General features: G+C 57.0%; 1 protein-coding gene across 2 annotated transcripts in view; it reads right to left on the bottom strand.

The window, feature by feature from the left end:
* Positions 1–23,650, bottom strand: part of KIAA1671 (KIAA1671 ortholog) — a 161,532-nt gene that overhangs the window by 94,518 nt on the left and 43,364 nt on the right. The window contains exons 2-6 of one of the 2 annotated variants that reach the window (XM_037156219.2): positions 21,218–21,367; positions 17,869–19,464; positions 15,771–15,858; positions 10,111–12,909; positions 5,453–5,587 (exon numbers count right to left, since the gene is read on the bottom strand). In XM_037156219.2, the coding sequence (XP_037012114.2) occupies positions 5,453–5,587; positions 10,111–12,909; positions 15,771–15,858; positions 17,869–19,412 (4,566 nt within the window). In that variant the 5' untranslated portion in view covers positions 19,413–19,464; positions 21,218–21,367. The remainder of the gene's footprint in view (positions 1–5,452; positions 5,588–10,110; positions 12,910–15,770; positions 15,859–17,868; positions 19,465–21,217; positions 21,368–23,650) is intronic. The other variant, XM_053669624.1, reaches the window with a different exon arrangement.

The following is a 23,650-nucleotide window of genomic DNA, read 5'->3' as shown; positions in this document are numbered from 1 at the left end:
CACATCCTGGTTCAGGGGCCAAGGCTTCCTTGTCCAGAACCCGACGGTCCCCACCTTCTTTCAGACTGTGTCATAAACAATCCTGTTTGTGGCATGACCAATGGCCACTCCCAACTTACCCAACTTCCATGACAGGCGGCGGGACTTGGAGACTGACTTCCCAAGACTCTCTTGCTGCTAGGAGTGACCCCGTGAGCCAGGCCTGGCCTGTGACATGGGGAAACATCTGGAAGCTGCTACGGGAAAGCTTTTACTTTCTCGACTGTAAGGGCAGACCTGGCTGGCATGGCCCATCTGGGTTCCACTTCTTCCTGCCTGCAAGGCGACCCACTCCCGGGGTAAGTGGCAGCCACCTTGAGGCCCTGAGGCTCAGAGCACAAGGGAAGGCCCCAAAGACTCAGAGACGCTGAGCTGAGCTAGGCTGGCAGCCTGCGCCTCCGCACGTCTCGCTGTGTGAAGCAGAGCAGCCCTCTCACCTAAGCCAGCGGACGACATTCCTAGTTCAACACACACGGACACAGGCCTGCCACCCTACGTGGGAATGCAGAACAGCATGGGGTGGATGGACGGTCCGCAGCCCAGGCAAATGAGAAGCCATAAAATCTGTATTCGCACCTTGTCTTTTAAGCACAGTCTTTGGTGAGGTTTTACTAGTGATCTGTACTGGTCTTTCATTTTTATTTTTTTTCTTCCCATTTGAACGCCTCATCAACCAACTAGAATTCAAAGAGAATCTCTAACCAGGACCAGCAATGTGTCCATGGGGGGTGACCCCAAGAGTCCCCTCTTATCTCAGGTTGACGGCATTCACGAGAACTCCTAGTGCGGCTATTAGAATCCACCCCACCCCCCATCACTGTAATAAAGCCATCATGTCCAAGCGCTCTCAGACTTCCAGTGATAGAGCTGGCAGGTCTGTGTACAAGGACGGCACTGTGACGACAGAGCTGCGGGGAGGCCACCCCCAAAAACAAGGACCCCAGTTTCATCAGCACAGAGGCGGGTAGTCTGCACTCACCATTCAAACACACCTGGGGGTGCCCAGGAAGCACGTGTCGGAGTGCAGTTTAACAGCGATGCAGGCCCTTCCTGGACTCTGGAATCCACGCCTTGTGTGGAGTGCGGCTTCATGCCCCTACACCTTTGCCCAGGCTGTTCCTGCCCCGGGCAAACCTCTTCTTCCCAGGCCACACCCATCTGGGAAACACCTGGTCCCTCTCCAAGACTTAGCACAAGGGTCCCCTCGGTGAGGCTCCCCCACAAGGAGACACGCCCTCCTCCTCCGCGGGGAGGCTCTGAACCTCGAACAAAGTGAAGGAAGGAAGGCAGGTAAAGCATACGACGCACAGTAGCTGCTCAATGAACAGGAGCCGCTGGAACCCCCTGCAATTATTTATCTGCCTCCGTATTCATCTGCACCCTGTTCACAACTGTAGCCTGGTGCCCGATGCGGCGCCCAGCGCAGGCGGGTAAGTACGTGTCAGGGGAAAGACCGAAATCCCCAAACACTCCCCCGCAGCCCAAGGGGACGGTTTCCCGGCCCCAAAACACACCTCTCGTGTCGCTCACTTCCACACCTTTGCACGTGCTGCCCCTCTTCCCGAACACCCCCTCCTCTTCCTCCCATCTAACCAGACCCCCCCAGGCCACCTGCAGGCCCCTGAGGACTGAGTGCAAGAATCTCCAGGCCCCTCCCTCAGGGCCTGGTGCACAGTGGGCCCCACTGAATAAGCTCATCACTTAATGAGCCAGCAATTGCCCACTTTGGGGTTCGGAGGATTTGAAAGCATATTCTCGAGGTTGCCAGAGGCCCACCTGCCAGCCCCATCTCAGGGAACCCCCGCAGCTGGTGCCTTCAGGGCCACAAGAGGGGCCTCTGGGGGACTGTGGCCCAGGGTCGTAACCCCAACTGAGCCGATGTGCTTGGCGATCTCTGCGTGGGTGCAAACAGAAGCCTCACTTAATGAGAAGGAGGGTGCACCCCGCCGTGGATGGGGTAGGGAGGAGGACAGCACGGGACTCAAATCTGCCACACGAAACCGAGGACCTAAGGGGGCCCATTAAAGGAACAGGGGAGGCGGAGACCAGGGAGCCAGAAAGGCGGAATGGCGGTCGCAGCTCTGCCTCCAGCCGCTGCAGGGCCCTGGGCCAGAGACCCCCCCTCCCCAGGCCTCAGTTTCCTCAAGTGCACAAAGCTCCCGTCCCATCAATCGCCCTTCAAGAGAACACAGGAAAGAAACGCTGACAGCAAACAATAATTAACGACACGATAATAGCAATTAGTAATTACTGGGCAGCTACCCTCTGCCACTTTGGCTGCATCCCCGGCCTACAGAGAAGTGGGAGGAGGTTCAGCAGAAGGTCAGGAGTATGGACTCCACGCTCCAACCACGGGAGAGGTGCTTACTGGCTCTGAGCCTCAGTTTCCCCGTCTATAAAATGGGGGTGGTACTAGTACCTACACCACACAGTACACACTGGCAGCACTAGGTGTCACCATTGTTATGAACCCCCTCTTTACGGAGGAGGAAAGCAGAGGTGCTAAGCAGCAAACCGCTTGCTCACCTCTGAGCAGTGACCGGGCCAGACCTCAGACCTCACACTCTAGGTCTGCCCAGCCTGCGGTTCAGCCAGGGGTGGGCGTGGCTGTGCAAATCGGCTCTGGCGGGTACCAGGCTCCCCTCAGTGGGTGGCCAGGGCCGAACGGCTAGCAGCCAGCCCTGGGCGCGACTGTATCACGTTCTCGGCCACCCAGCCCAGGCTGTCTTGTTTCCTCGTGGGCTAACGCACACCGAGTGCTGCGGGCTCGAGGGAAGAGGGGGCTGCCAGGGCTCGGGGACAGGCCAAAGCACGACCCCCTGGCAGGGAGGACCTGGGTCCAAGGCTGAAAGTGAGACAGGCTCGGTTTCCATTCCAGCTCCCCACTTGCTGACTGTGTGGCCTTGGACAAGTAGCTTTACCTCTCTGAGCCTCAGCTCCCTCCTCTGCAAATATAGGGGTTCATACGCCCTAACATGGGGGAGGAACACGGACTGAAAAGGTCTGAGGCACAGGCTTGGAAACACGGGGACAAGCCTGAGCCTGTACTGGACACCGACAGCACAGAATCACTCACCAAAACCGTGTGGGACCAACACCAGTGAAGCCCCTCAAATGCCTTGCAAAGCACAGAACGCAGGACTGACCAACTTCCTGAGGAGGAGGGTCACCCAGCGGGGCCGGGGGCTCAGGACCCCAGTCCCGACCTGGAGGTGCATCCTCACTCACTTAGTCAGGCCTGTTCTCTGGGCCTCAGTTTCCCCATTTGTAATGAGAGAGCTGAAAGGTGACAAGAAAGGGAGAGGGGAGGAAGAGGAAGAATGAGGAGGAAGGCCAAGGGAGGTAGAAGACAAGATAAGGTGAAAAGGAAGGAGATTGGGAGAAAGGAGAAAAAGTGACCGTGGACCATTCTGAGTGCTGAGTGATCTCACTAACTGCTCACAAAAATACTCCTGAGGCCAGACAAGACCATCCCTGTTTTAGAGAAGGATCACCGAGGTTCAAGGAGGTCCATCGAGTCACCTGCCCAAGATCACACAGTGGCAGAACAGGAACATGAACCCACTTCTTTCAGCCTCCAGAGCCCAATGCCAAGGTCCACGAGTCAGGTTTTGAAGGCATCAGAAAGTGAGCTGAAGACCACCACCTCCTGGTGGGCACTCCCCAGAAATGCAGGCATGAGTTCCGAAAGCCCAGAAATGAGTGAGGTCTTCCCCCAACAGCTCTGTGGGGTTCCGGCTCCTCCCCCATCCACCTCTGGACGAGAGGAAATCAAGCTGGCAGCAAGTGGGCAGGGGCCTCAGGGCCTGCAGGAGGAAGCCAAGGCCAGCCACAAGAGGACTCGGAGGACAAAGGCTCCTCAATGACAGCGAGTGGAAGAGGAGGAGCCAGACAACCGGGGAGGATGCCAGCCAGCAGAGGCTATAAAAGGCCAGTTTTAAATGCTTTTCTCTCTTTAACCCTTGTCTTCACACACACACACACACACACACACACACACACACACACACACACACGCAGAAGTTCAAGCACAATCAGATAAACAGAGTTGGTGCCACCAGAGAGTGAATGGAGGAAAGGGTAAGAGAGAAAGCGGTGGAAGGGAGTATTTAAAGAAGAAGAGCAGGCAGTTCTCAAATGCACGCAGGCCTGGGGCTGAGGTCTGGGGGCTTGGGGAGACTTTCTGGGGCTGCGCTGCAGGCGTCTCCCAGGGGGTCTGGGTGCTCTGGGCCTGCCGCCCCGCTCCCTGTCAGGCTTTCGGACTCTGGGGTGGCCATTATCCCAGCAGGTCCCTGCCAGGGTGTCCTCCTCACCCTGGTTTTCGGAGGAGGGCACCAAGGTCCAGGGAAGTGAGGTTTCTTGCCCGTGGCTGTGTAAGCTGGAAGGCACAGACCCAGAATTCAGGTGCGGGAGGACCCCCGTCTCCGAGTGTCACCGAAACGCAGGAAGCTGTGTGACCAAGGAGGACCTGTGAGCAGAACTAGAGCTGCCTCACTTAAAGAAGGTCTCTCTTAGAGGCCCCCCTGTGGGACCCAGCCCGAAGGGACGTCGTGAGCAAGCACAGAACTCAGAAGGTCTCTAAGTATCATGGAACGAAAGTCCAAGAAAAAACAGAAAAGAAAAAAAAAGTAAATCACCGGAAGCGGCGAGGCCCTGGTACCCATCTGGGGACGGCTGCGGCACTGACCCCCCTTTTCACAAGCGGGAAACAGGCTGAGAGAGGACGTGCTGGCCCCAGAAGACACAGAAACAATAATCGACATAGTAAGAAAAACACTCACCAAAGTGTTTGCCGTGAATCGGGGCCACACTAACCGCTTCCCACGTCATCCTCTCCAACCCCCGCATTAGCCCTGTGTTGTAGATACTATTATTATCCCCACTTCACAAATGAGGAAACTGAGGCAGAGGCCCATCTGCACACAGAGCTAGGATTTGAAGCCCAGTGACCTGGCTCCAGAAGCGGCCTAACAGTGCGGCTATCGGTGTGCTGGGCCCGGCTCATGCGCTCACTCCACCTTCCCAGTGGCGCGAAAGAGTTAGGAATCGCGAACGTGTTTTCCAGGTGACGGACAGACTACAGAAAAATTAAGTAAACTGCTCCAATAGGCTGCGAAGAGGTAGGAGTGGGATTTGAACCCAGGACTTTCAGGTCACATGTTCTCTTCAAGGCTCCGTGCTGGGCAGATGGGGTCACCTCTCTGCATTGGACCGGAAACCGGAGAGGAAGGAAGGCTTTCTCAGCGCACCCACCAGAGTCCCCCCACGGCATCAGACTCCCAGACAGGCGCCCGCCCCCCTCGACCCCCACAGGCCCCTGGCCAGCCGGGCTCTCCACACAGCCACGTGCCCACTGGTGTCCGACGACCAACCCGCCTGCACACGGCGCTCCGGCCACGCCAGTGCCACTCACCACGAAGGCCCCGCTCCTCTTGTCCTTGCAGAAGCTGTGGCTCCTTCGGGGGCCCAAGGCCGCAGGGGGCACCTGCCGGTGCGGCTGCTCACTGTCCTGGGAGACATCCTCCCTCCCCGGGTCTCGCGACGGCACCTGAGACACAGAACACAAGAAGAGGGCTTGCCTGGGGCTCCGCCACAGACGGGGGTACGTCGCACCGTGAGGACCCATTCTGCATGGGAAAGGGCAAAGCAGAAGAGGAAAGCTCCGGAACCCCACACCCCCACTGCCACCCCGCAGCCTCAAGGGTGAGAGGTGGTATGTCGGAGCAGCCATTTAATAACTCTGAGAGCTCAGGTGAGCGTCTTCTCCTCTCTGATCCTTCGGCCATGTGGGAAAAGACCAATACCAACAGCCCTCTGCTTCTAGGTTCTTGGGACGACCCAGCAGGGAACAGCACACAGAAAGTGCATGACACAGTGCGGCCACCAGAGGGCGGGTGCGCACGGGTCTCCGGCACCTGGCTTTTCTCTCACTGCTCTCCCCCACAGGCCTGTCAGTGGGGGGCCCTCCATCAACGTTATCCAGCCTCACTACTGCCACTGATGACTTTTGCTGACCTCATTTTAGATACCTCTCCACGCACCCCAGCACAAATGCACACACGCACAGACAGAAACGGTGTAGGGACAGGACTAGAGACGGAACACTGAACGCGGCCGTTTTTTCTGCTCAGCTATGTACAGGGGACACCTGCACAGGCCAGGAAACACAAGACCCCAGAATGCGGAGTCTGCCTGTCTCACACCCTCCCCACTCAGACAAGGAAGGACCAGAGAGGAAAGGCACCTGCTCGAGGACACACAGCATCAGTGAAGAGCAAGGCTGGGCTCCCTGTCCCTCACCTCAGTCGCCTTCTTTGCTGCCTTATGAGGCTCTCAGGGTCCCTCCTACCTCCCTGGCTGGTCCTCCTCAGGCCCCCACCCCCACCACATCTCCGAGGCAGGTCTAAAGGCAGGTAGGTGCGTCCCAAGCCAGCCACTGAGCCTTTTCCTGCCACAGCACTGCCTTGGGGATCGCCCATAATGCCCCGGGGCTCTAAGTAAACCCACGGACAACCCAGTGCTGTCTCTCTCTGCCGGGACTGCAGACTTGCAGGCCCCACTGCCCACTCGAGGTCACTGCTCACTGCTCAGGCTCATCTCAGACTTCACAGGTCCACAGCAGGCCACTCAACTCCTCTCCTCCACGGCTGTCCCTCCCCCACCACTGCCCATCCCGCATCCGGGCGGCCCAGGCCCTCGGGCCGCCTGCTATCTGCCTCCTCTGTCCACCCGGTCAACTGAGACTTTGCCTGCAAACACACTGCGGATCTCACATGGCATACCAAAAACTCAACACAGATCTGAGACTAAGCACCAGAGCTGAGACTGGAAAGCACTCAGAAGAAAATGTGGCATTAACTTTCCCAACCTCGGAGCAGGCAGGGGTTTCTGGGACACTCAAAGCAAAGGCAACAAACTAGGAACAAACTGCCCTTCATTCAAGTGAGAAACATTTGTTCCTCGAAGGGTGGCGTGAAGAAAGTGAAAACACAACCCAAATGGGAGCAAATTCCTACAAATCATAAAACCCTATGTCTGATTAGAAACTTGTATCCAGCATATGTAAGGGATAATTACAACTCAGTAACAAAAAAAAACCACCCAATTTTTTTTTAATGGGAAAAAGATCGAATAGTTATTACTTCAAAGACATGCGAAGGACTAACAAGTTCAGACAAAGATGCTCAACAGGAAATAAATATCAAATCCGTAGGGAGACACTGCTTCACTGAAACCCACAAAGGCAGCTGGAATCAGAAACACAGATGCGGCAGCCGGATGGGCTGGAGGGCGGTCGGGATGGAGGGTGGCCCGCGGGGACGGGAAGTGGTGGGGCTGGTTGGACCGCCGCCTGGTGGCTCCTGTGGGTGACACCCACAGTGACCGTATGACCCGGGATGTCACTCCTCAGCGTGTGCCCACTCCAACACTTCACACAGACGTCCACAGCAGCATTATTCACAACAGCCAGAGCTGAAACAACACAGCTCTGGCCAGTGGCTCCGTCAGTTACAGTGTTGTCTCTCGGGTTTAATCCCCAGTCAGGGCGCATATAAGGATCAACCAATAAATGCACAAACTGATATTTCTCTCTCAGTCTCTCTCTCTCTCTCATCAATACATAAAGTAAAAGTAACAACCTAAACGCCCATTCACTGATGAAAGGATACATGAATAAAATGCGGTCTATCCGTGTAACAGAGTATCACTCAGCCATGAAAAGGAACGCAGCCCTGACACTCACCACAGCACGGATGCACCGTGGGAACGGTATCCTACCAGGGGCGTCCAACTTTTTGGCGTCTCTGGGCCACACTGGAAGAAGACTTGTCTTAGGTGACATATTAAATGCTCTGTGACACGTGATCACAAGAACATCTATCTCATGATGTTTGAAGTAAATGCACGATTTTGTATCAGGCCACATTCACAGCCGTCCTGGGCTGCACGTGGCCCTCGGGCCGCAACACCCCTACGAGCCAGTCGTGAGCACCACTGTTGCGTGACCCCACTTCTCCGGAAGGTCCAGAACAGGCAGCTCTACACGCACAGAGAGCAGACCGATGGCTGCCCAGGACTGGAGGGTACCGGGGGAGCTGGGAGAGACTGGGTGCAGGGTTTTCTGGGGGCTGGGGTGTATTCAGAGTTCTGCCACCACCATCATGCTTGGTTTCAGGGTATCTTTACCACTCCCCAAGAAAACCCTGCGTGTGACTAGACCAGGGTCCCTCCGCCTTGGGGCTGCCCACAGTGGGACAGGGTGACCATCTTCGGGTGAGGGCAGCCTGGCACGCGGCAGGGGGCTGAGCAGCGTCCCCGGCCCCCAGCCGCTGACAGCCGGGAGCCCACTCTCCTCAGTCACATGACAGAAAAATGGGCCCAGGGGGCAAACTGCACTGACTGAGAACCATTAAGGGCCTTGGGGGAGCAGGGCGCCCCAGGTCGAGGCCCGACTCATTCTTTGGAGGAGGTTTCCTTCCTAAACCATATGTTTCTACAACACTCCCACTTGTACACAAGCACTCACAACCTTTTGCAATAGGGAAATATAATAATTACAACAAAACATGTATGATTGAGAAGCAAATCAGCAGTGCAGGCGAGTCCCAAAGGACTTCGGGCCCAAAGGCCCGCCGCGGGGACTGGACAAGGGAAGGGGTCCCGGGGGGACACGATAAAATAGTGTATAAAATACGCTCTTCTAAGGTTTCAGTTTTCAACAACTGCTATTTTGCACTTATGCCCTGCTTTATTGATTTTTATTTCTTAAAGATGAAGAACAAAACGTCTCTGGACAGGAGAGAAGAGAAGGCAGGAGCCGGCCCAAGGCCTCCCAGTCCTTGGTGAGGGAATGGATCCCTTGGCGGCGGCACTGCGGGGCCGCACACCCGGGCAGGCGTCCAGGGCCAAGCTGGGCCCCCCCCCCCCCAGCGCTGCGCTCCTCCACGGCCAGCAGGGCCCTGGGGCGGCTGGCACGCAGCCTCGGTGTCACATTTCCATGGTCTCGTCCCTCTCCCTGCGTTCCCACAACGGCGGCCTGGAGGTGGCGGCAGGTGAGCCCCCCTCGAGAGCACAGGTGCAGAAGCCAGGGGCAGGCCCTGAGCTCATGCCCACTGGGTGCCCGGCGCATGCTGGGCGCTTTATCTCCTTTCAGCCTGGGAATGGCGCTAACCCCGGTGGGAGATGGAGGCCCAGGGAGGCCAAGTCAGTGCTCGACACAGACCCGCGTCTGGATGCGGTACCTGGACGTGGGTTCAAAGCCAGACCCCACCACTCGCCCACCCCTGACCTTGGGCAAACCCTCATCCCCCGACCTCTACTGATGTAATCCTTCGCTTCCACAACACCCCTGTCTGAAGCGATCAATCCATGCTGCTCCCCGGGCGTCTCCAGCAAGAATGAAGGGGGGTGTCCAGAGTGGTACCTCCACCCCCTGCCTGCCCTTCCCTGCCGTACCCCGCCACCCCCTCCACCAGATCCTCTGGGTTCACCTCCTGAAACCACACAGAGGGACGGCCAGGGGGCTCCGAAAGACGGCTCATCCACACATTCAACCACCATTTCTTGAGAGTTCACAAAATGCCAAGCAGGACGCTGAAGACGGAGATACAACAATGCACATGCTACCAACACACTGGAATACAGCAGGCGCTCGATAAATGCCATCTACTATCATTCTAGGCCAGAGGTTTCAAACTCGCGGCTACAGGGAGCCAGCAGACACATTTTTTCTTAGACTTAACAGCATTTTTAATAAGCTGTCCTCATTTCACAATGAAAAATTACATACAAAAACCTGTTTTCTTTTTCAGATTCTCTTAATAAATCGGATCTGCCCTCTCATCCCCCCACTCGCACTGGTCAGAACCGGCAGGAACACCGCAGCAACTGCCCCTCGAGATAGGGCCCGAGCTCTCCATCTGCCCCAGTCCTCACCACTCCCTACTGTCTCACACCCAGCCTGACTCCACTCATTTACATACCCGCCTGGCCCGCGCGAGCTCTGAGCTTGACACCGGTGGCCTGTGTTTAACCAGCGTTTGACAACACGGGAACCACCTCTGTACTCACCTTGCGACCGTCTCGCGTCCCGGAGTCCTGCCGACGGGGTGCTGCTGGGGCCTCCTTGGCCTCCGAGCTCTCCCCAGGGAGGCTGCGCCTTGCCTTGTGTTCTCGCCTCCTCTCTCTGGCTTCCTGCATGATGGACAGGCCCTCTCGGATTCTGGCAGGAGGGCCCTTCTCTGAATAGGCCCTTTTGACATCCAGCGGTGACCTGCCACGGTGCTGTGGGTGGTCACCCCACTGGGCCGCAAGGCCGTCCTCTCCCCTCCAACTGGACTGCCTCGGGGTCCCTTTCTTGTGGTCGGCTGGGGAGGGTCTGGGCAACACACTGGCTCCCGCGCCTGACTCCTCCCGGGCGGCACTGGGGTGTTTATTAGCAAAGGTCTTCGTTTCATCCTCAGAGATTCCTGAGACCTTCCTGGGAGCCCCGGGGCCAGCGGAGGCCCCTGGCTGCTTTTCAGGAGCTGGCTGCGGCAGAGCCCACAGAGGAGAGCTGAGTTTGGGGCTCGTGGCCGCCCCCGGGGTCTCTGCAGGCTGCTTGCCGGAGCTGGGACTAGAACTGTGGTTTGTCTCAGCAAGGCTGGCTCGTTTCCGAGGACCCTCGGCTTCCAGCCCTTCCTTCAGGCTCCTCCTCCTCCGTTCAGCCCCGCCCTGCTGGCCTGGCCTCTCCTGAGACCGGCCACTGGGCTCCGTGGGCGGGCCCGGCACCTGCTCCTGAGCCTCCTGCTTCTTGTACTCGGCCATCAGGGCATCGATGTCAAGAACGCTGGATCGGTAGCCGTCTTTGACTTTACCTGGGAATGTCTCGCTGACCACCCCAGTCCTCCTTCTGACCAGGAGGTCGCTGGCTTTCAGGCGACTTGTGGAAGCTGGGGTCGTCTGGGGAGCACGGCTGGGGGACGTCTTGTTCCCACTGTCCCTCCAATCGCTCTGGAAACCAGGGCTGTCCTCTGGTTGCCGCCGATGAACACCAACACAAGTGTCGGTGTCAGTGATCCTCTCGGTACAAAGACCCATAATCCTGTCCCCAAGAGGCGGTGAGGCGTCGGCCAGCTTTCGGGTTTTTGAAACGCTTGCATTGTCATGCTCTCTGCCCTGAGCCCAGTTTTTACTGCCCACGGTCTCCAGCGGCTCTTCAGGGTTGAGAGAAGCCATGGTAGAAGGTAAAGGATGAGGAGATGGAGGCGGAGCTATTTTTCTAGAATGTTCTGTCAGGTGTTCCAGCCCTGACTTGACAATGCTCTTTGCTTTTTGAGTATCAGGAATATGATATGTCACTGCAAAAAATGTCACCTTGGGTTCTACAGATGACCCTGGCTTCGCTGCAGGAGGAGCCGGGTCCCGTGAAACTCCTGGGTCCTTGTCCTGGGCCTCCACCCTGTTATGGGAGGGTTGAGGCTTCCTTAAGGCACCTGCGGTGGAGCTCGGATGGTCCGCGCCTCTCTGCTCCACCTTTGAAGAGTGTTCTGGGGCCAGGAAGCTGAACTCGTCGAACTTCACATCGTGGGGTAAAGTCCGCCGCCTCCACCTCTCAAATCTCTGGTCCGAGGGGCTCACCCTCCGCATCCTAACTTCAGGCTCCCGGGCCTGGGCTGGCTTCGGTTCGCCCCCACCGGCAGCCACGACCAGGGGCCCTTTCCGCGCCGGCCCTTGGAGACGTGGCCGAGCGGGGGAGCCGGAGGGCTCCTCCTCAGCCCTGAAAGGAGGGTCCAGGGGGCAGCCCCACAGCAAACCCCTCTCTCCTGCTGAAACACAGACGCCCGGCTTGCTCCCGGCCCCTTCAGGCCCCTGGTGCCGGGGCTCCCTGGTGGCGGCCTGGGTGGCCCTGACAGAGGCAGCCTCGCCGCCGCAGGGCCTGGCCGAGCGCTCACCGGTGAGGGCAGGACTCACTTCCGAGCCTTTCTCGTCACTGACCACCACCGTGGCTTTATGCCAGTTCCCGGCCGCCCCGTCTTTCCACTTGGGTGACAGGCCCCTGAATACGTCCTTTGGCTCTCGGGAGTCGGGGTGGAGCCCGCTGACCTCCTGTGTCCCTCGGGCTTCCCAGATCAAACTGGCCCTTTGGACGGACCCCACCTGACTGTCCAGCCTGCACTCTGCGGGGGCAGGGGTGCCCTCAGGGGTCAGCTGCCCCCCCTTCAGCGAGGGCCGGGCCCTGCTGCTCCGGAGCGTCACAGCCTTCTCCTCGGGCGCAGTGGGGACGGCCTCACTGTGCGCGCGCTCCCCCACTGTGTGCATGATGTCATACTTGGGCTCGACCCTCTGTGACCTGGGAGGGCTTTCCAAGCACAGGAGGAAGGGGTTGTTGCTACGTTTCTCGCCCGGGGGGCACTTTTCGGGGAGAGGCGTGTGATACTGTTTGGGGTCACCATTCAAGAGAGGAGTCCGTCCCAAATTTTCCGTGTCAGGATTCCCAAACCGCCTGCAGTTCTCTCTCTGGAGGACGGCCTTTTCCGGAGGGTCCTTCCCCAGCCAGGAGCTTCTCTCGGGCCTGGGTCTGGGCTCAGGGACATGGGTCACAGTGCCAGGGGGTGTCGCTGAGGGACAGCATACCGACTGGTCGGCCACAGTGTGTCTCTCCACGTGATGCTCAAACACCGTGGCCCTCACGGTCTGGAAGCTCCCGTCGTCTTCGGGAGCACTGTCCGGGGAGCTCAGGGCCCCCGCCGTGCTCCCCCCGCAGCAGCTGTTGGGGGCTGCGGGGCAACTGTCTTTCCTCGGTGTCTGCCTGGACTTCTCCCGGAGCGTCCCCAGCTGCCAGGGGCTTCTGGGAGCAGAGGCCCCATCCAAAGCAGGCCCTTCCTTTGACTGTAAAAAAGAAAAAAGAAGAAACAATCCAACTCAGGTTAAAGAATATGAAAGGGGAAGGTAGAGGTAAGGTGACTGAAATGGCGGCTTTTAAAAGTAAATTCCAACGGTGACCACGGCTGGGTAGCTCGGTTAGTTTGAGTATCGTCCTGAGATACACCAGGGTTGCAGGTTCAATCCCCACTCTGGACACACAAGATTCAACCAATGAATGAGTAAGTGGGCAGAAAAACTATTCAATGTCTCTCTCTCTCTCTCTCTCTCACTCTCCCCCCTTCTTCTCTAAATCCAATAAAAACATCCTTGGGCGACTAAAACATTGAAGATGGGCCCCGTCTAGAGCAGGCAGGGCTCTGGGGAAACAGGTGCTCCGGTGTCGCTGGAGAGAGCGTCAACGGGCACGACCCTGGGGCACCTCGGCGCGTCTACCACGATTTTTAAATTCTCATTTCCTTCAGTCCGGCCAATCGTCTCGGGATTCCTTCTTTGCTCACGAGCACAAGTCCACGTGAGCGAGAGAGTGTGACCGCTCCGGTGGCGGGAGCGGGCGAACGTGGGCAACATCAGCGCCCCCTGAAGGGCAGCGGTGAAGGGAGTTTTCACACAGCCGAACGGGGGTGGGGGGGGCACCACTCGGACGCCTGGATCCTCAGAACAGGGCGGGTCATCTAAGACGTCACACCATGACATCTAAGAACACACACACATTGTGCAGAGGGGAGAAGAACGGGGCTGCAGAACAGCACGTTTATAAGATCGTATGTTTAAAAACTGTGCTACACTGGCTGGTGTAGCTCAGTGGATTGAGCGCGGGCCTGTGAACCAGGGGATCGCAGTTCGATTCCCAGCCAGGGCACATGCCTGGGTTGCAGGCCAGTTCCCGGCAGGAGACACACGAGAGGCAGCCATACATTGATATTTCTCTCCCTCTCTCCTTCCCTATCCATCTAAAGATAAATAAAAAAATCTTTTAAATAAATAAAACAAAATAAAACCTGTGCCTGTGTAGTTCATACACACAGGCAGCTGCCCAGTGGAGAAAAGACATAAATCGAACAACGAGTAGCAGAAAGGAATAAGGATGAAAACAATTATCTTTTAATCGGACACACTTCGGTTCTGTTCGACTGTTATAACACGCATGTATTCCTCAGTAGTTTAAATTTTTTTTTCTGTTGGAAATATGTCTACGTCAACAAGTGAAACAAAGAATTAACCACAGGACACCAATCCCATTCTCGGATATACACCCCGAAGAACTAAACGCAGGCGCTCGGACAACAACTTGTGCCAAAAGGCACAGCAGCGTAAGTCACTGCAGCCAAAAGGCGGAAGCAGCCCAGATGTCCGCCAGCAGATGAATGAATGAACAAACGTGCTCCGTGCGTGCGGTGCAGCGTCGTTCGGCCAGGAAAAGGGGCAGAGTCCCAATGCACATCACAGCGTGGATGAGTCTTGAGAGCATCACGCGAAGTGAAAGAAGCCACACACGACAGCCGTGGGTTGTGTGACCGTTTCTCTGGGGTACCTGGAGCAGACGAGTGCATGGGGACCGCATATTCCTGGTTGCCAGGGGCCAGAGTTGCAGGGTGGGAAGCGACTGGGTACGAGGTTTCCATTTGGGGTGCTGGAAAATCCTGAACTAGCTAGTGGGGAGGGTGGATGGCACCACACAGACGATATACTCAATGCCACTGAACCACAAGGGACCCCAAACTGGAAACAACCCAAAGGTCCATCAAAGCACAAACGGAGAAACTGTAGCCAACCCGTAAAACGCAGCACTGCTCAGCAATGAAGATAAATGAATTATGGTTTTTAAAATATTTTATTTACTTATTTTCAGGGAGAGGGTAGAGTAGGGAGAGTAATGAATTTCAAAGTAATTATTCTAAGTGAAAGAAGGAAGACCGAGAAAAGGGCACTGGTTCCATTTATAAAAAAAATCTAGAACACACAAACTAGCCTGACAGAAAGCAGAGCAGCGGTTGCTGAGGAGGAGAAGGGAAGGACTGTGAAGAGGAAACGCCCGGGTCTGGGGGTGTTTGCTCTCGCGATGACAGTTTTGCAGGTGAGCCCGCGTGCATGTCGGGCTGGCCGGCTTGTGCCCTTGAAAGGTGTGCAGTTCGCTGTATGTCGGTTACACCTCGACAAAGCTGCTTTTTAAAAAACTGCAACGATGAACCACAAACCAGTCACACCTAGGAGTTATTTACCAGCTTTTACTTACGAAAGAAACCAAATAAAGATACTTTCTGAGCAATTTAGTTGCTGGTAATGTCCTTCCTTCTGCTGACAGGTGAAAGCCAGGGATGAAAATGAAGCAGGGACCACAATTAGGGAAATTGAGGGGGGGTTCTACTAACATTTAAATTTTTTTATTTATTAATTTTAGAGAGTGAAAGGAGAGGGGGAAAGAGAGAGAAACACTGATTTGCTATTCCACTTATTTGTATTCACTGATTCTTGTATGTGCCCTGACTGAGGATCGAACCCTGACCTTGGAGTATTGGGATGATGCTCTAACCAACTGAGCTACCCAGCCAGGGCATATTAACATGTTTTATTAACCTTTATTAAATTCTTAGTAAAGCAGACATTCTTGCATAGGAAAGCCAAGTCCCTTTTCCTCCTTGCACAGAGAAAATAAATACTCGACAACTGTATTTGTAAAATGCACTGAACACCACAGAACAGGGAATAAGACCCATCACGGCGGAAGGGATTTGCAAAGTCCCAGCATTAAAGGAATAAATGTTTTACTGTTTGTAAGGGGCTGCCGATTCTTCCCGGGCCTCTTAGATCATAAAAGCTCTTCCAGTGAGCCTAAGTACCCACGGCCAAACACGATGTCTCCTTACCTTCTTTCTCGGTTCCTTAGCAAGCTCGTCACTCAGCTCCGCACATCTCTCATACTTGACTTCGTTGCTTGAAGCCGAACTTGAAAACCTGGCAGAGATCCAAGTCACTTGGCTGGGCCGGCAGCTGTGACTCCCTCCACCCCGCATCCCAGAACCAGCTCTGGGCCCCGGGGGTGAAATCAGCATGGAGACCCTCAGAGTGACAGTGCCTGAGGGGCTCTGAGAACAGACCTTTCCATTCTGGGCGCCAAACCCACAGAGAAGGGCCCGCGGGGACAGCCTACCTTAAACACAGCATTGTGGGGAGGCGGGAGCCCCGGCTTGGGGAAGAGACCTGGGTGCCAGTGCCGGCTCTACCAACTTCCCACCCTGGGAGCTGGGGCCAGGCTGGTGACCTCGCCTGGGCCTCTGTCTCTTGATCTATAAAATGGGGTTAATTAACGCCTCCCTATCGCCTTTGGTAGGGCAGGGAAGAGGCTGCTCAAAGCCCTAATAGCTACATGAGGGCGTTTAGGGAAGACTGCAGATGCCCCAGGAGGGGTAATTAATGGCTGTTGTTAGCAACAGCAGCCCCACGGCAGACCAGCCACGGGGCTCACTCGGGGGCAGTGGGCCGTCCTGGAATGTGTGGGGGTACAGCCCTGTCTCTGCCTCTCCGGGTGACTTTGACCAAGTCATTGTCCCTCTCTGGGCCTGTTTTCCCACTTGGGGAGGAGGAGGAAGGCGGAGTTCTGAGCTAGAATTTTTCCATGTCTGAAAAGCTCATTGGAGTGGATACCTGAAGATTCATACAGGGCTGGGGGCCACACAGAGTGAAAAAGACAGAGAAATCAAACCTCTGAACCTCGACTCACACTTGGAGCCTCAGTTTACCTACCTGTCCAATGGGAATAACCCAAGGCCCTGCAATGAGAGAAGATGTGTGGGGTCCCTGACCTGGGCGCCCCGTTCTCTGTTACCTGAACTCAGGTGTTCTCAGGCTAGCACAGGAGAATCACCTGGGAAGTTTTTAACAACAAACAAGACAGGAGCCCCTCTCCCCAGACCAACTGAATCAGACTCTCCGGATTTTTTTTCCAGGTGATTCTAAATGCTGAGAGCCAATGGTCTAATTCTGGCCCAGCTGGCTGCCCTGGTTCCCAGGCCGGGCAGGGCAGCCTACCCGGAGGTCCTGCCCCCTGGAAGCTCCATCCCTGACAAAGTATGTGAGTGGTATGCATGTCATTATGGAGCCTGTGGACACGCCCAGGGGCATCTCCCTGTTGTAATCCAACAGCCACTTGTGGGAAAACAAAGAAACGAGAGGCGTCAGAAGCTGGGCAAGCTTGGAAAATCATTACTCCAGAACAGGATTAAGGATATCACTTAGACCTACAATGCAATGAGGGCTTCTCGTGGGCAGAGCGACCCCCAGCCTTATGTCTCTGAGTCTCTATCCTTAAGGAAGGTCTTAGCTTCAGGAGACAAAGAAACCCAGGCTCAGTAGGGGAGGTGACTTGCCCAAGCTATCTTGACCCACCTAGTTTTATTCTGAAGGCCACTCATGGAGGTCGCCCCAGGCCACATACCGTATTTTGTCACATATAGGTTCAGCCACGTACCGTATTTTGTCATGTAGAACGCACTCCCATGCATAATGTGCACCCACATTTTAGGGCTAGCCACGTATAATGCACATCCTTACTTTTCCCTCAGAAATGTGGGCAAAAAAGTGTGCGTTATATATGGCAAAATATGGTAGTAAGTGTCCGCAGACTTTAGAAAAGGACAGTTCAGGTATGGAGACAGGCTCAGATGGAATACGCCAGGCTCCCGACTTCCTCACAGTATTTCGCCTTTCTTATCCCAGTCTGTGAAATGGGCACAAGCTCTCCCAAGGGCAAAGATGAGAAGGGACAAGAAAACCGGGTTCCTGGCTCACTGCTGGCACACACCTACCTCCTCTGAGGGGTGGCAGCTAAGGCCACTTCCTCTCAAGACTACATGTAAACCTGGAGAGAGCTATAGGGTGTCCAGCAGTTCCTCGTGCTGGTGGGCCTATGGCGGGCAGTTTGAGGCAGCTTGGGCACAGTGAACCTCATGGGACAGTCCTACTTACAGTTTGGTCAAGTCTGCCGACAGTGGCCGTGCCTGGAATGCCTTCCTTCTGACCTCCGGCTTGGCCTCGGAGCTCTCGGTGGCCCAGCCTTTGATCCGCTCCTGGACGCTCACCCCTGTTTTCTGCAGCTCTGGACCAGCCGACGGGGACTCAGGGGTGGACAGTGGGGGCTCAGACCCCACTGTCATGGCCACGGCCACGGTGCTCTCCTCCCCAAAGAGGCTGAGGCGCTTCTTGACGCTGCCCCTGGAGACCCACTCTCCCCTAGTCCGGATTTCCCCATCGGATGGTCTGCTCTTGACCTCAGCCATTTCTTGGCCGTTCCCTGGCCTGGGCGAAGGGGACTGGGGAGCCCTCTCTGGCTCCCCCTCCGGCGTGGCTCTCCCCTCCCCAAGCCTCCGGTCCTCGGTGGAGCTGACCCTGGCTGAGCTCGCCTGCTTAGAAAGCATCTTGTCCTTCCGTTCTTGGAGCTTCTTGGCCACCTCCAGGAAGTCTGCATCGGGGTCCTGAAGGGGGGCCTCTGCTTTGCCCACACAAGCGCCCTCCTCTTTGGGCACCTGGTTGGACCGCTGGGGCCCCTGCTGCTGGCCGATGGGGCCCACGGTGGCCTCCTCAGCCACCTTCTTCAGCAAGATCTCTCTGCTCTCGAACCGGGCCGTGAGGTCCACGGACAGGGGCCTGGGCCTCCGCACCCACGTCTTCTCAGGAGGTGTGGGGGGCGCTTTCCCCACCGCGGCCGCTCCGCCTGGGCCTGGTTTCTGGGGCTGAACGGTCTCCATGAAAATGGCTGATACCGGCCTCCTCTTCGGGCGAGGAGGCCTGGGCCCCACGGCAGGGCCCCCCGTGCCCTCGACGCCGCCGGCCTTGGCGGGCGGCTCCTCTGGGCCTGCCTCCTCTCGCGTGGTGGCCAGCAGTGTGTCCTGGGACAGGGAGGCCGGGCTGGGCAGGGTCCCCCCAGGCTTTCGGGCGGGCAGGGTGGGCTTGGCAGCCACCTCGGGCCGTGAGCCGGAGGGGGACGCCTGGGACACACCTGCGCTGGCCTCCTGCGCCCCCTCCCCAGCCCGCCTGCCCAGCGTGGGGCCAGCTTCGGTGGTTTCAAAGAGGATCACGGAGCAGGGGCTGGACCGCAGGGAGGCGGCCTTGTGGAACAGGGATGAGCTTCTCCGCAGGCCCTCGCCGCCCCCCGCCTCCTGCCCCGCCAGGCTGGGCATCCCGGCACCCAGGGCCTTTGCTGCCACGTCCTGGGGGCACCCGCAGGAAGGAGCCGGCCTGGCTGGGCTGGGCTGCGAGGATGCGATGGGGGTCTTTGCATCCGGGGCCTTCTCCTTGAAGAAGGGCTTGGGGGCCAGTCTGGGCAGGGGGAGTAAGCGTGTGGGGCTCCGCAGGGGGCCTTTTCCCTCAGAGAGCCGGGCCAAGGTGGCCCCGGGGGCGTCCCCCGCCTGGCGGAAGTAGGTCCGAGTCAGGGTCTCCTCCTTGGCGATCTCACTGAGGCCCGGCACTCCTGTCAGGGTCGTTACGGAGCCGACCTCCACCCGCGTCGCCATGGCTATGGCTGCGGATCCATGGAGACACAGGACATCCGAAATGCAGAAGCCACTGTCGACACAAAACAGAGTCCGCTTAAAACTCAGCCCGCGTCTGGGTCGAGGCAGACCGGAGCTCCGAGTTCTGGTCAACAGCTCCCTGCTGACCTCACCGGGCAGGCCCGGGCCAGCCTCCCCACCTCTCTGGGCTGGGGGCGAGGGGGGTGGACCGAGTGGCTGCTTTTGAAGTTTCTTCCAGATCAAAGGGTGGGGGAAAGGCGCCAACATTCCCTAGGACTTGCCTGACGCAGCTCATCTCCAGGCCAGCTCTTGGGGTAAAAATGACTGACTCCACTGTACAGATACGGAAATCGGCTCAGACAGGCCCAGTGACCAGCCGAAGTCACTCAAAAAAGCAGTGAGGTCAGGCCTCCGACCCAGCCGGACCCCACACCCACGCTGCACGCTCCAGCATGAGCCCCAGTGACAGCACCCCCGGGTCCCCTCACTCCGGGCACCCAACTGCTTTCCCGCCGCAGGGCCTGCCTCCGGGCATCAGGTGTCCCAGCCGATCCTCGTCCCCACCCTGGGCTGCGTGCCAGCACACAGGGGGGGACTGTCCCAGCTCACACAGTCGCCTGAAGCTGGAATCCCTGAAGTCACAGAGTAGCTGAATGGCACTGAACCCAAGCCTCAGCCACCAACCCGACCTATCCTCCCCTCCCTGGCCCTTCCGGATGCCTTTAAAAAAAAAGCCATCTTGATTTTTCACTCACCTACACTGTTACTTGGGTTCTTTTCTAGGGAACGCCCGTTGCATGCTGGCTGCCTTCACTGTCTCAGTGTGAGTGACAGCTCATGGTGAGGGCGCACCAGGAATGAGGCCTCCAGGCTGGCCAAGGGCATCCTGTGTCTTGTACATCACGCCAGCCTCCAACCCGATGGGGGGGGGGCACAGTGATGGTCAGACCTCATTCTGACACCCGGGTGTAGCCCCTTGTCCACCCAGCTCTGTATGACCTGCTCTCTCATGTCTGGCGCCCTCCTGTCTCATTAACCCCCCAACAAGCCCATGAGGTGGGTAGTACCGGCAGCTCCATCACAGAGAAGAAGGGAAAGGGCTCAGAGAGGGCGTCCCATGTGCCTACATCACACAGCTGAAACTTGACCTCAAGTCTTCAACCCCTTCCGCTCTACCTTTTTTGAAATTGTGTTTTATTCCTTTTCTGGTCTTAAAAAGTACCCGACAAGTCATTATTCTTGATTCCTGCCCATTCCTGCCCCACCCCCTGGCCCCCTCCGTCATACCACTGTCCCGTTTCCCAAAAAACTGCCCCCCACCTGCCCCCTCCGGGTGGGTAAGCAATAGAAGGTGCTTCAGCTCAGGGCCGGCCTCCGCTTCCCGCCCTGGGGCCCCGCACTGCTGCCCCCGGCTCTGACTCACGCAGCAGCCTGCGGGAAAGGAAGGCAGACAGATTTTGATATTTTCTCTTCCTTACACGCTCGATGGTGCTAACAGATTCTTTCTCCTCAAGCCCGAGAACACTGTCTAGACATGTCAGAAGCGGAGGAGAGGGGCGGATATGGAGAACCAGGGAATCTGAGAGAGGGAGAACCCTACCTTCACGGACACGGGGGGGGCCCTGCCCCGAATCGGGACTGGTCGCCTTAACAGCCAGCCCAAGTGACCTGTGGAGACCCTGCTCCGGGACACATATGTAGCCCGAACATGACACGCAGGACAGTAACAGAGCTCAAAGGACAGAGAGAAAAGTCCCTGGCAGAGCCCACAGGCGCTCCCCCACCAACACTCCAGCCCCACTTACCTGAGCCTGCGGGCCCTGGCTGGGGATGTGTGACTGCCAGAGGAAGCCAACGGTGTCGCATCTCATCGCAACCGGGGCTGTCCCCACACTCCCATGGCAGAGGCTGGCGGGGGAGGGAAGCTCGTCCCTGCAGGCTCAGTTGCAGCAGGTCTGAGGAGACACAGGATGACAGCCTCAGCCCCGCGTCCCGGCGATATGCGCGCAGACGGTGCCAAGGCGCTGGCGTCTCCTGCAGCCTGGCCGACTCACGCTCCCTTCGGCTCTCCAGCATTGCGGGCTCAGGCACAGGTGCACAGGGAGTGCGGGGCCGCAGCAGGGGCTCCACAAAAACCTCCCCTGTTCCTCTGCTTCATGTTTACTGAGCACCTACTACGTGCACAGAGGCAAACAAGAAACGTCCCCTGTATTTGGGGAACTCCCTGTCTTACGTGAGAAGCACACACATGCAAACAATCCTAACACTGGGCAGTAAACACCACGGCTCACAAAGGGGTACATGGGGGCACATGGCTGGGAGGGTTCACTGCCTAGAACTGGGAGTGGTGGTCCCGGAAGGCTTGCTTGGCTTAGAGGAGGTGACTCCGGAGCACTCAGGTGCTGGCTGATTTGGGAGCCTGCTCCCCTGCTCAGCGGTGCTTGTACACTGCATCTCTTGAAGGCCCTCGGATGCCTCCCCAGGGCCTTTGCACATGCCATGCCTGCTCTCTTAGATGCCTCTCTTGCTCAGACACAGGCCCACCCCGAGGTCACAGCTCAGACCACTGACCCCCTCCAGCCTAGTACAGTCTCCCTCTTACCTGCCCACGGAGCCCCCAGGATATGTGGCAGCCTCTTCACAGCTACGGTTACATTTAATAGCGCATGATGCTTCACACCAGCCCTTCCCACTCCACGCTAAGCCCCCGGAGGGCCCTCCCGTGTCCTAGTAGTCAGCACAGTGGCCTGGCCTATAATAGCACCGCCTACGTAATTACTGAGCAAATGCATAAATGAATGAAGAAATACTCTCCTGGCCCCTCTCCCCACCCTCCCAAGATGCTGCATGAGTACAGATGTCAGGAGTCTCGGCACACACAACACTCTGGGACACCAGATGAGTTTCTCTGGCTCTGGCACGTCTCGGGGTGGCCACAGGCCAAGTGCTACAGGATGACAGGACCAGAGAGCTGTGCAGAGTCTGGCTGAGCACCCGACTGCAGTGGGAGGCCCCGCCGGTCTCGCTGGGCCATGGGGAAGAGCCCCGGTGTCGTGGACGGGCCGCTGTCAGACGCCTGCAGTGCCCCTGTGAACCCCCCACTGGCAGCCCAGCTCATCTGCCCAGATGCGGAAGGGCTGCCTCTCTGGAGGGCCTTTCCTGGGAATGGAGTCACCACAAGTGACCACTGCTGACCCAGGGTCAGGGGCACCCAAACGTCACCCGACTCTGGGCTTGCCGAAGCCGTCCCAGCAGCCACACCGCAGGGAAGGGAAAAGGAAAGGCGAGAGAAGTCAGCCCCTCGGTCCGCACCCCTCACAGCCAGAGAGGCGTCTCTGTGACCTGTAATCGGCTCAGCATTTTCGGGCTTCCTCTCAAGTTCCCATTTGAAATGCCTGGTACGTAAATATGGTTGCACGAACGAATCCATGAATCAGTTCATAAGACGATGAACGAAGGGGGGAAGTTTTTAAACCGCCAGAGTACATATGGCTAAACAATATTCTGAAGGCGTTCCCAAATCTAGAGGGACCCAGGATTTTCAGGTGTTCACTCAGCCCGTTATAAAATACAAAGGCGCTTATCGAAGTAGATGCTTTAAACCCTCCTCTCAATGCGTCACGCATGTTCTGCTTAATTTAAGAAATGGTGGTCTCGTCCAAAGCATTTCAGAAGCCCACACAGTGGCAAGATGCTATGCATTCCTGGAGTGGTCCTCACTTGCTCTTTTTAAATTTTTTTATTTATTTTAAAGAGAGAGAGAGAGGGGTGAGGGGTGAGGGAGGGGGAGAGACATCGATCTGTTGTTCTGTTTATTGATAGATTCATTGGAATGCCCGTCTGTCTGTCTGTCTCTCACATGCACTCACATACTCGATTCTGGTATGTGCCCTGACCGGGGGATTGAACCGGCAACCTTGGTGTATCAGGATGCTGCTCGAACCAACTGAGCTACCTGGGCAGGTCCTCGCTTGCTCTTTTAAAAATTATTAGTGCTATGGCTAAAGCCAGGTAAACAAGAGCTCCCTGGAGAACGCTGGGACACCGAGTGTGAGCCACCTCTCTCTGGTCATCATGCACGTCGCCCTGGGACGCAGGCGACAGTCATGCCAGCCCGACCTCCAGCACCTCAAGCAGGAGATGGCGATGGGTCTGTCTCTGCTTTTTGCTAAACCTGCCAGGTCCACGGGCTTGATTTTGCTAAACTGATTTGCAAAATTTAAAATTCCATTTCCTGC

Source organism: Artibeus jamaicensis, unplaced genomic scaffold (assembly GCF_021234435.1).
Source record: "Artibeus jamaicensis isolate MK-2021 breed Jamaican fruit bat unplaced genomic scaffold, CSHL_Jam_final contig_525, whole genome shotgun sequence".
Classification (NCBI taxonomy): domain Eukaryota; kingdom Metazoa; phylum Chordata; class Mammalia; order Chiroptera; family Phyllostomidae; genus Artibeus; species Artibeus jamaicensis.
This window is presented reverse-complemented; position numbering and strand designations above follow the sequence as displayed.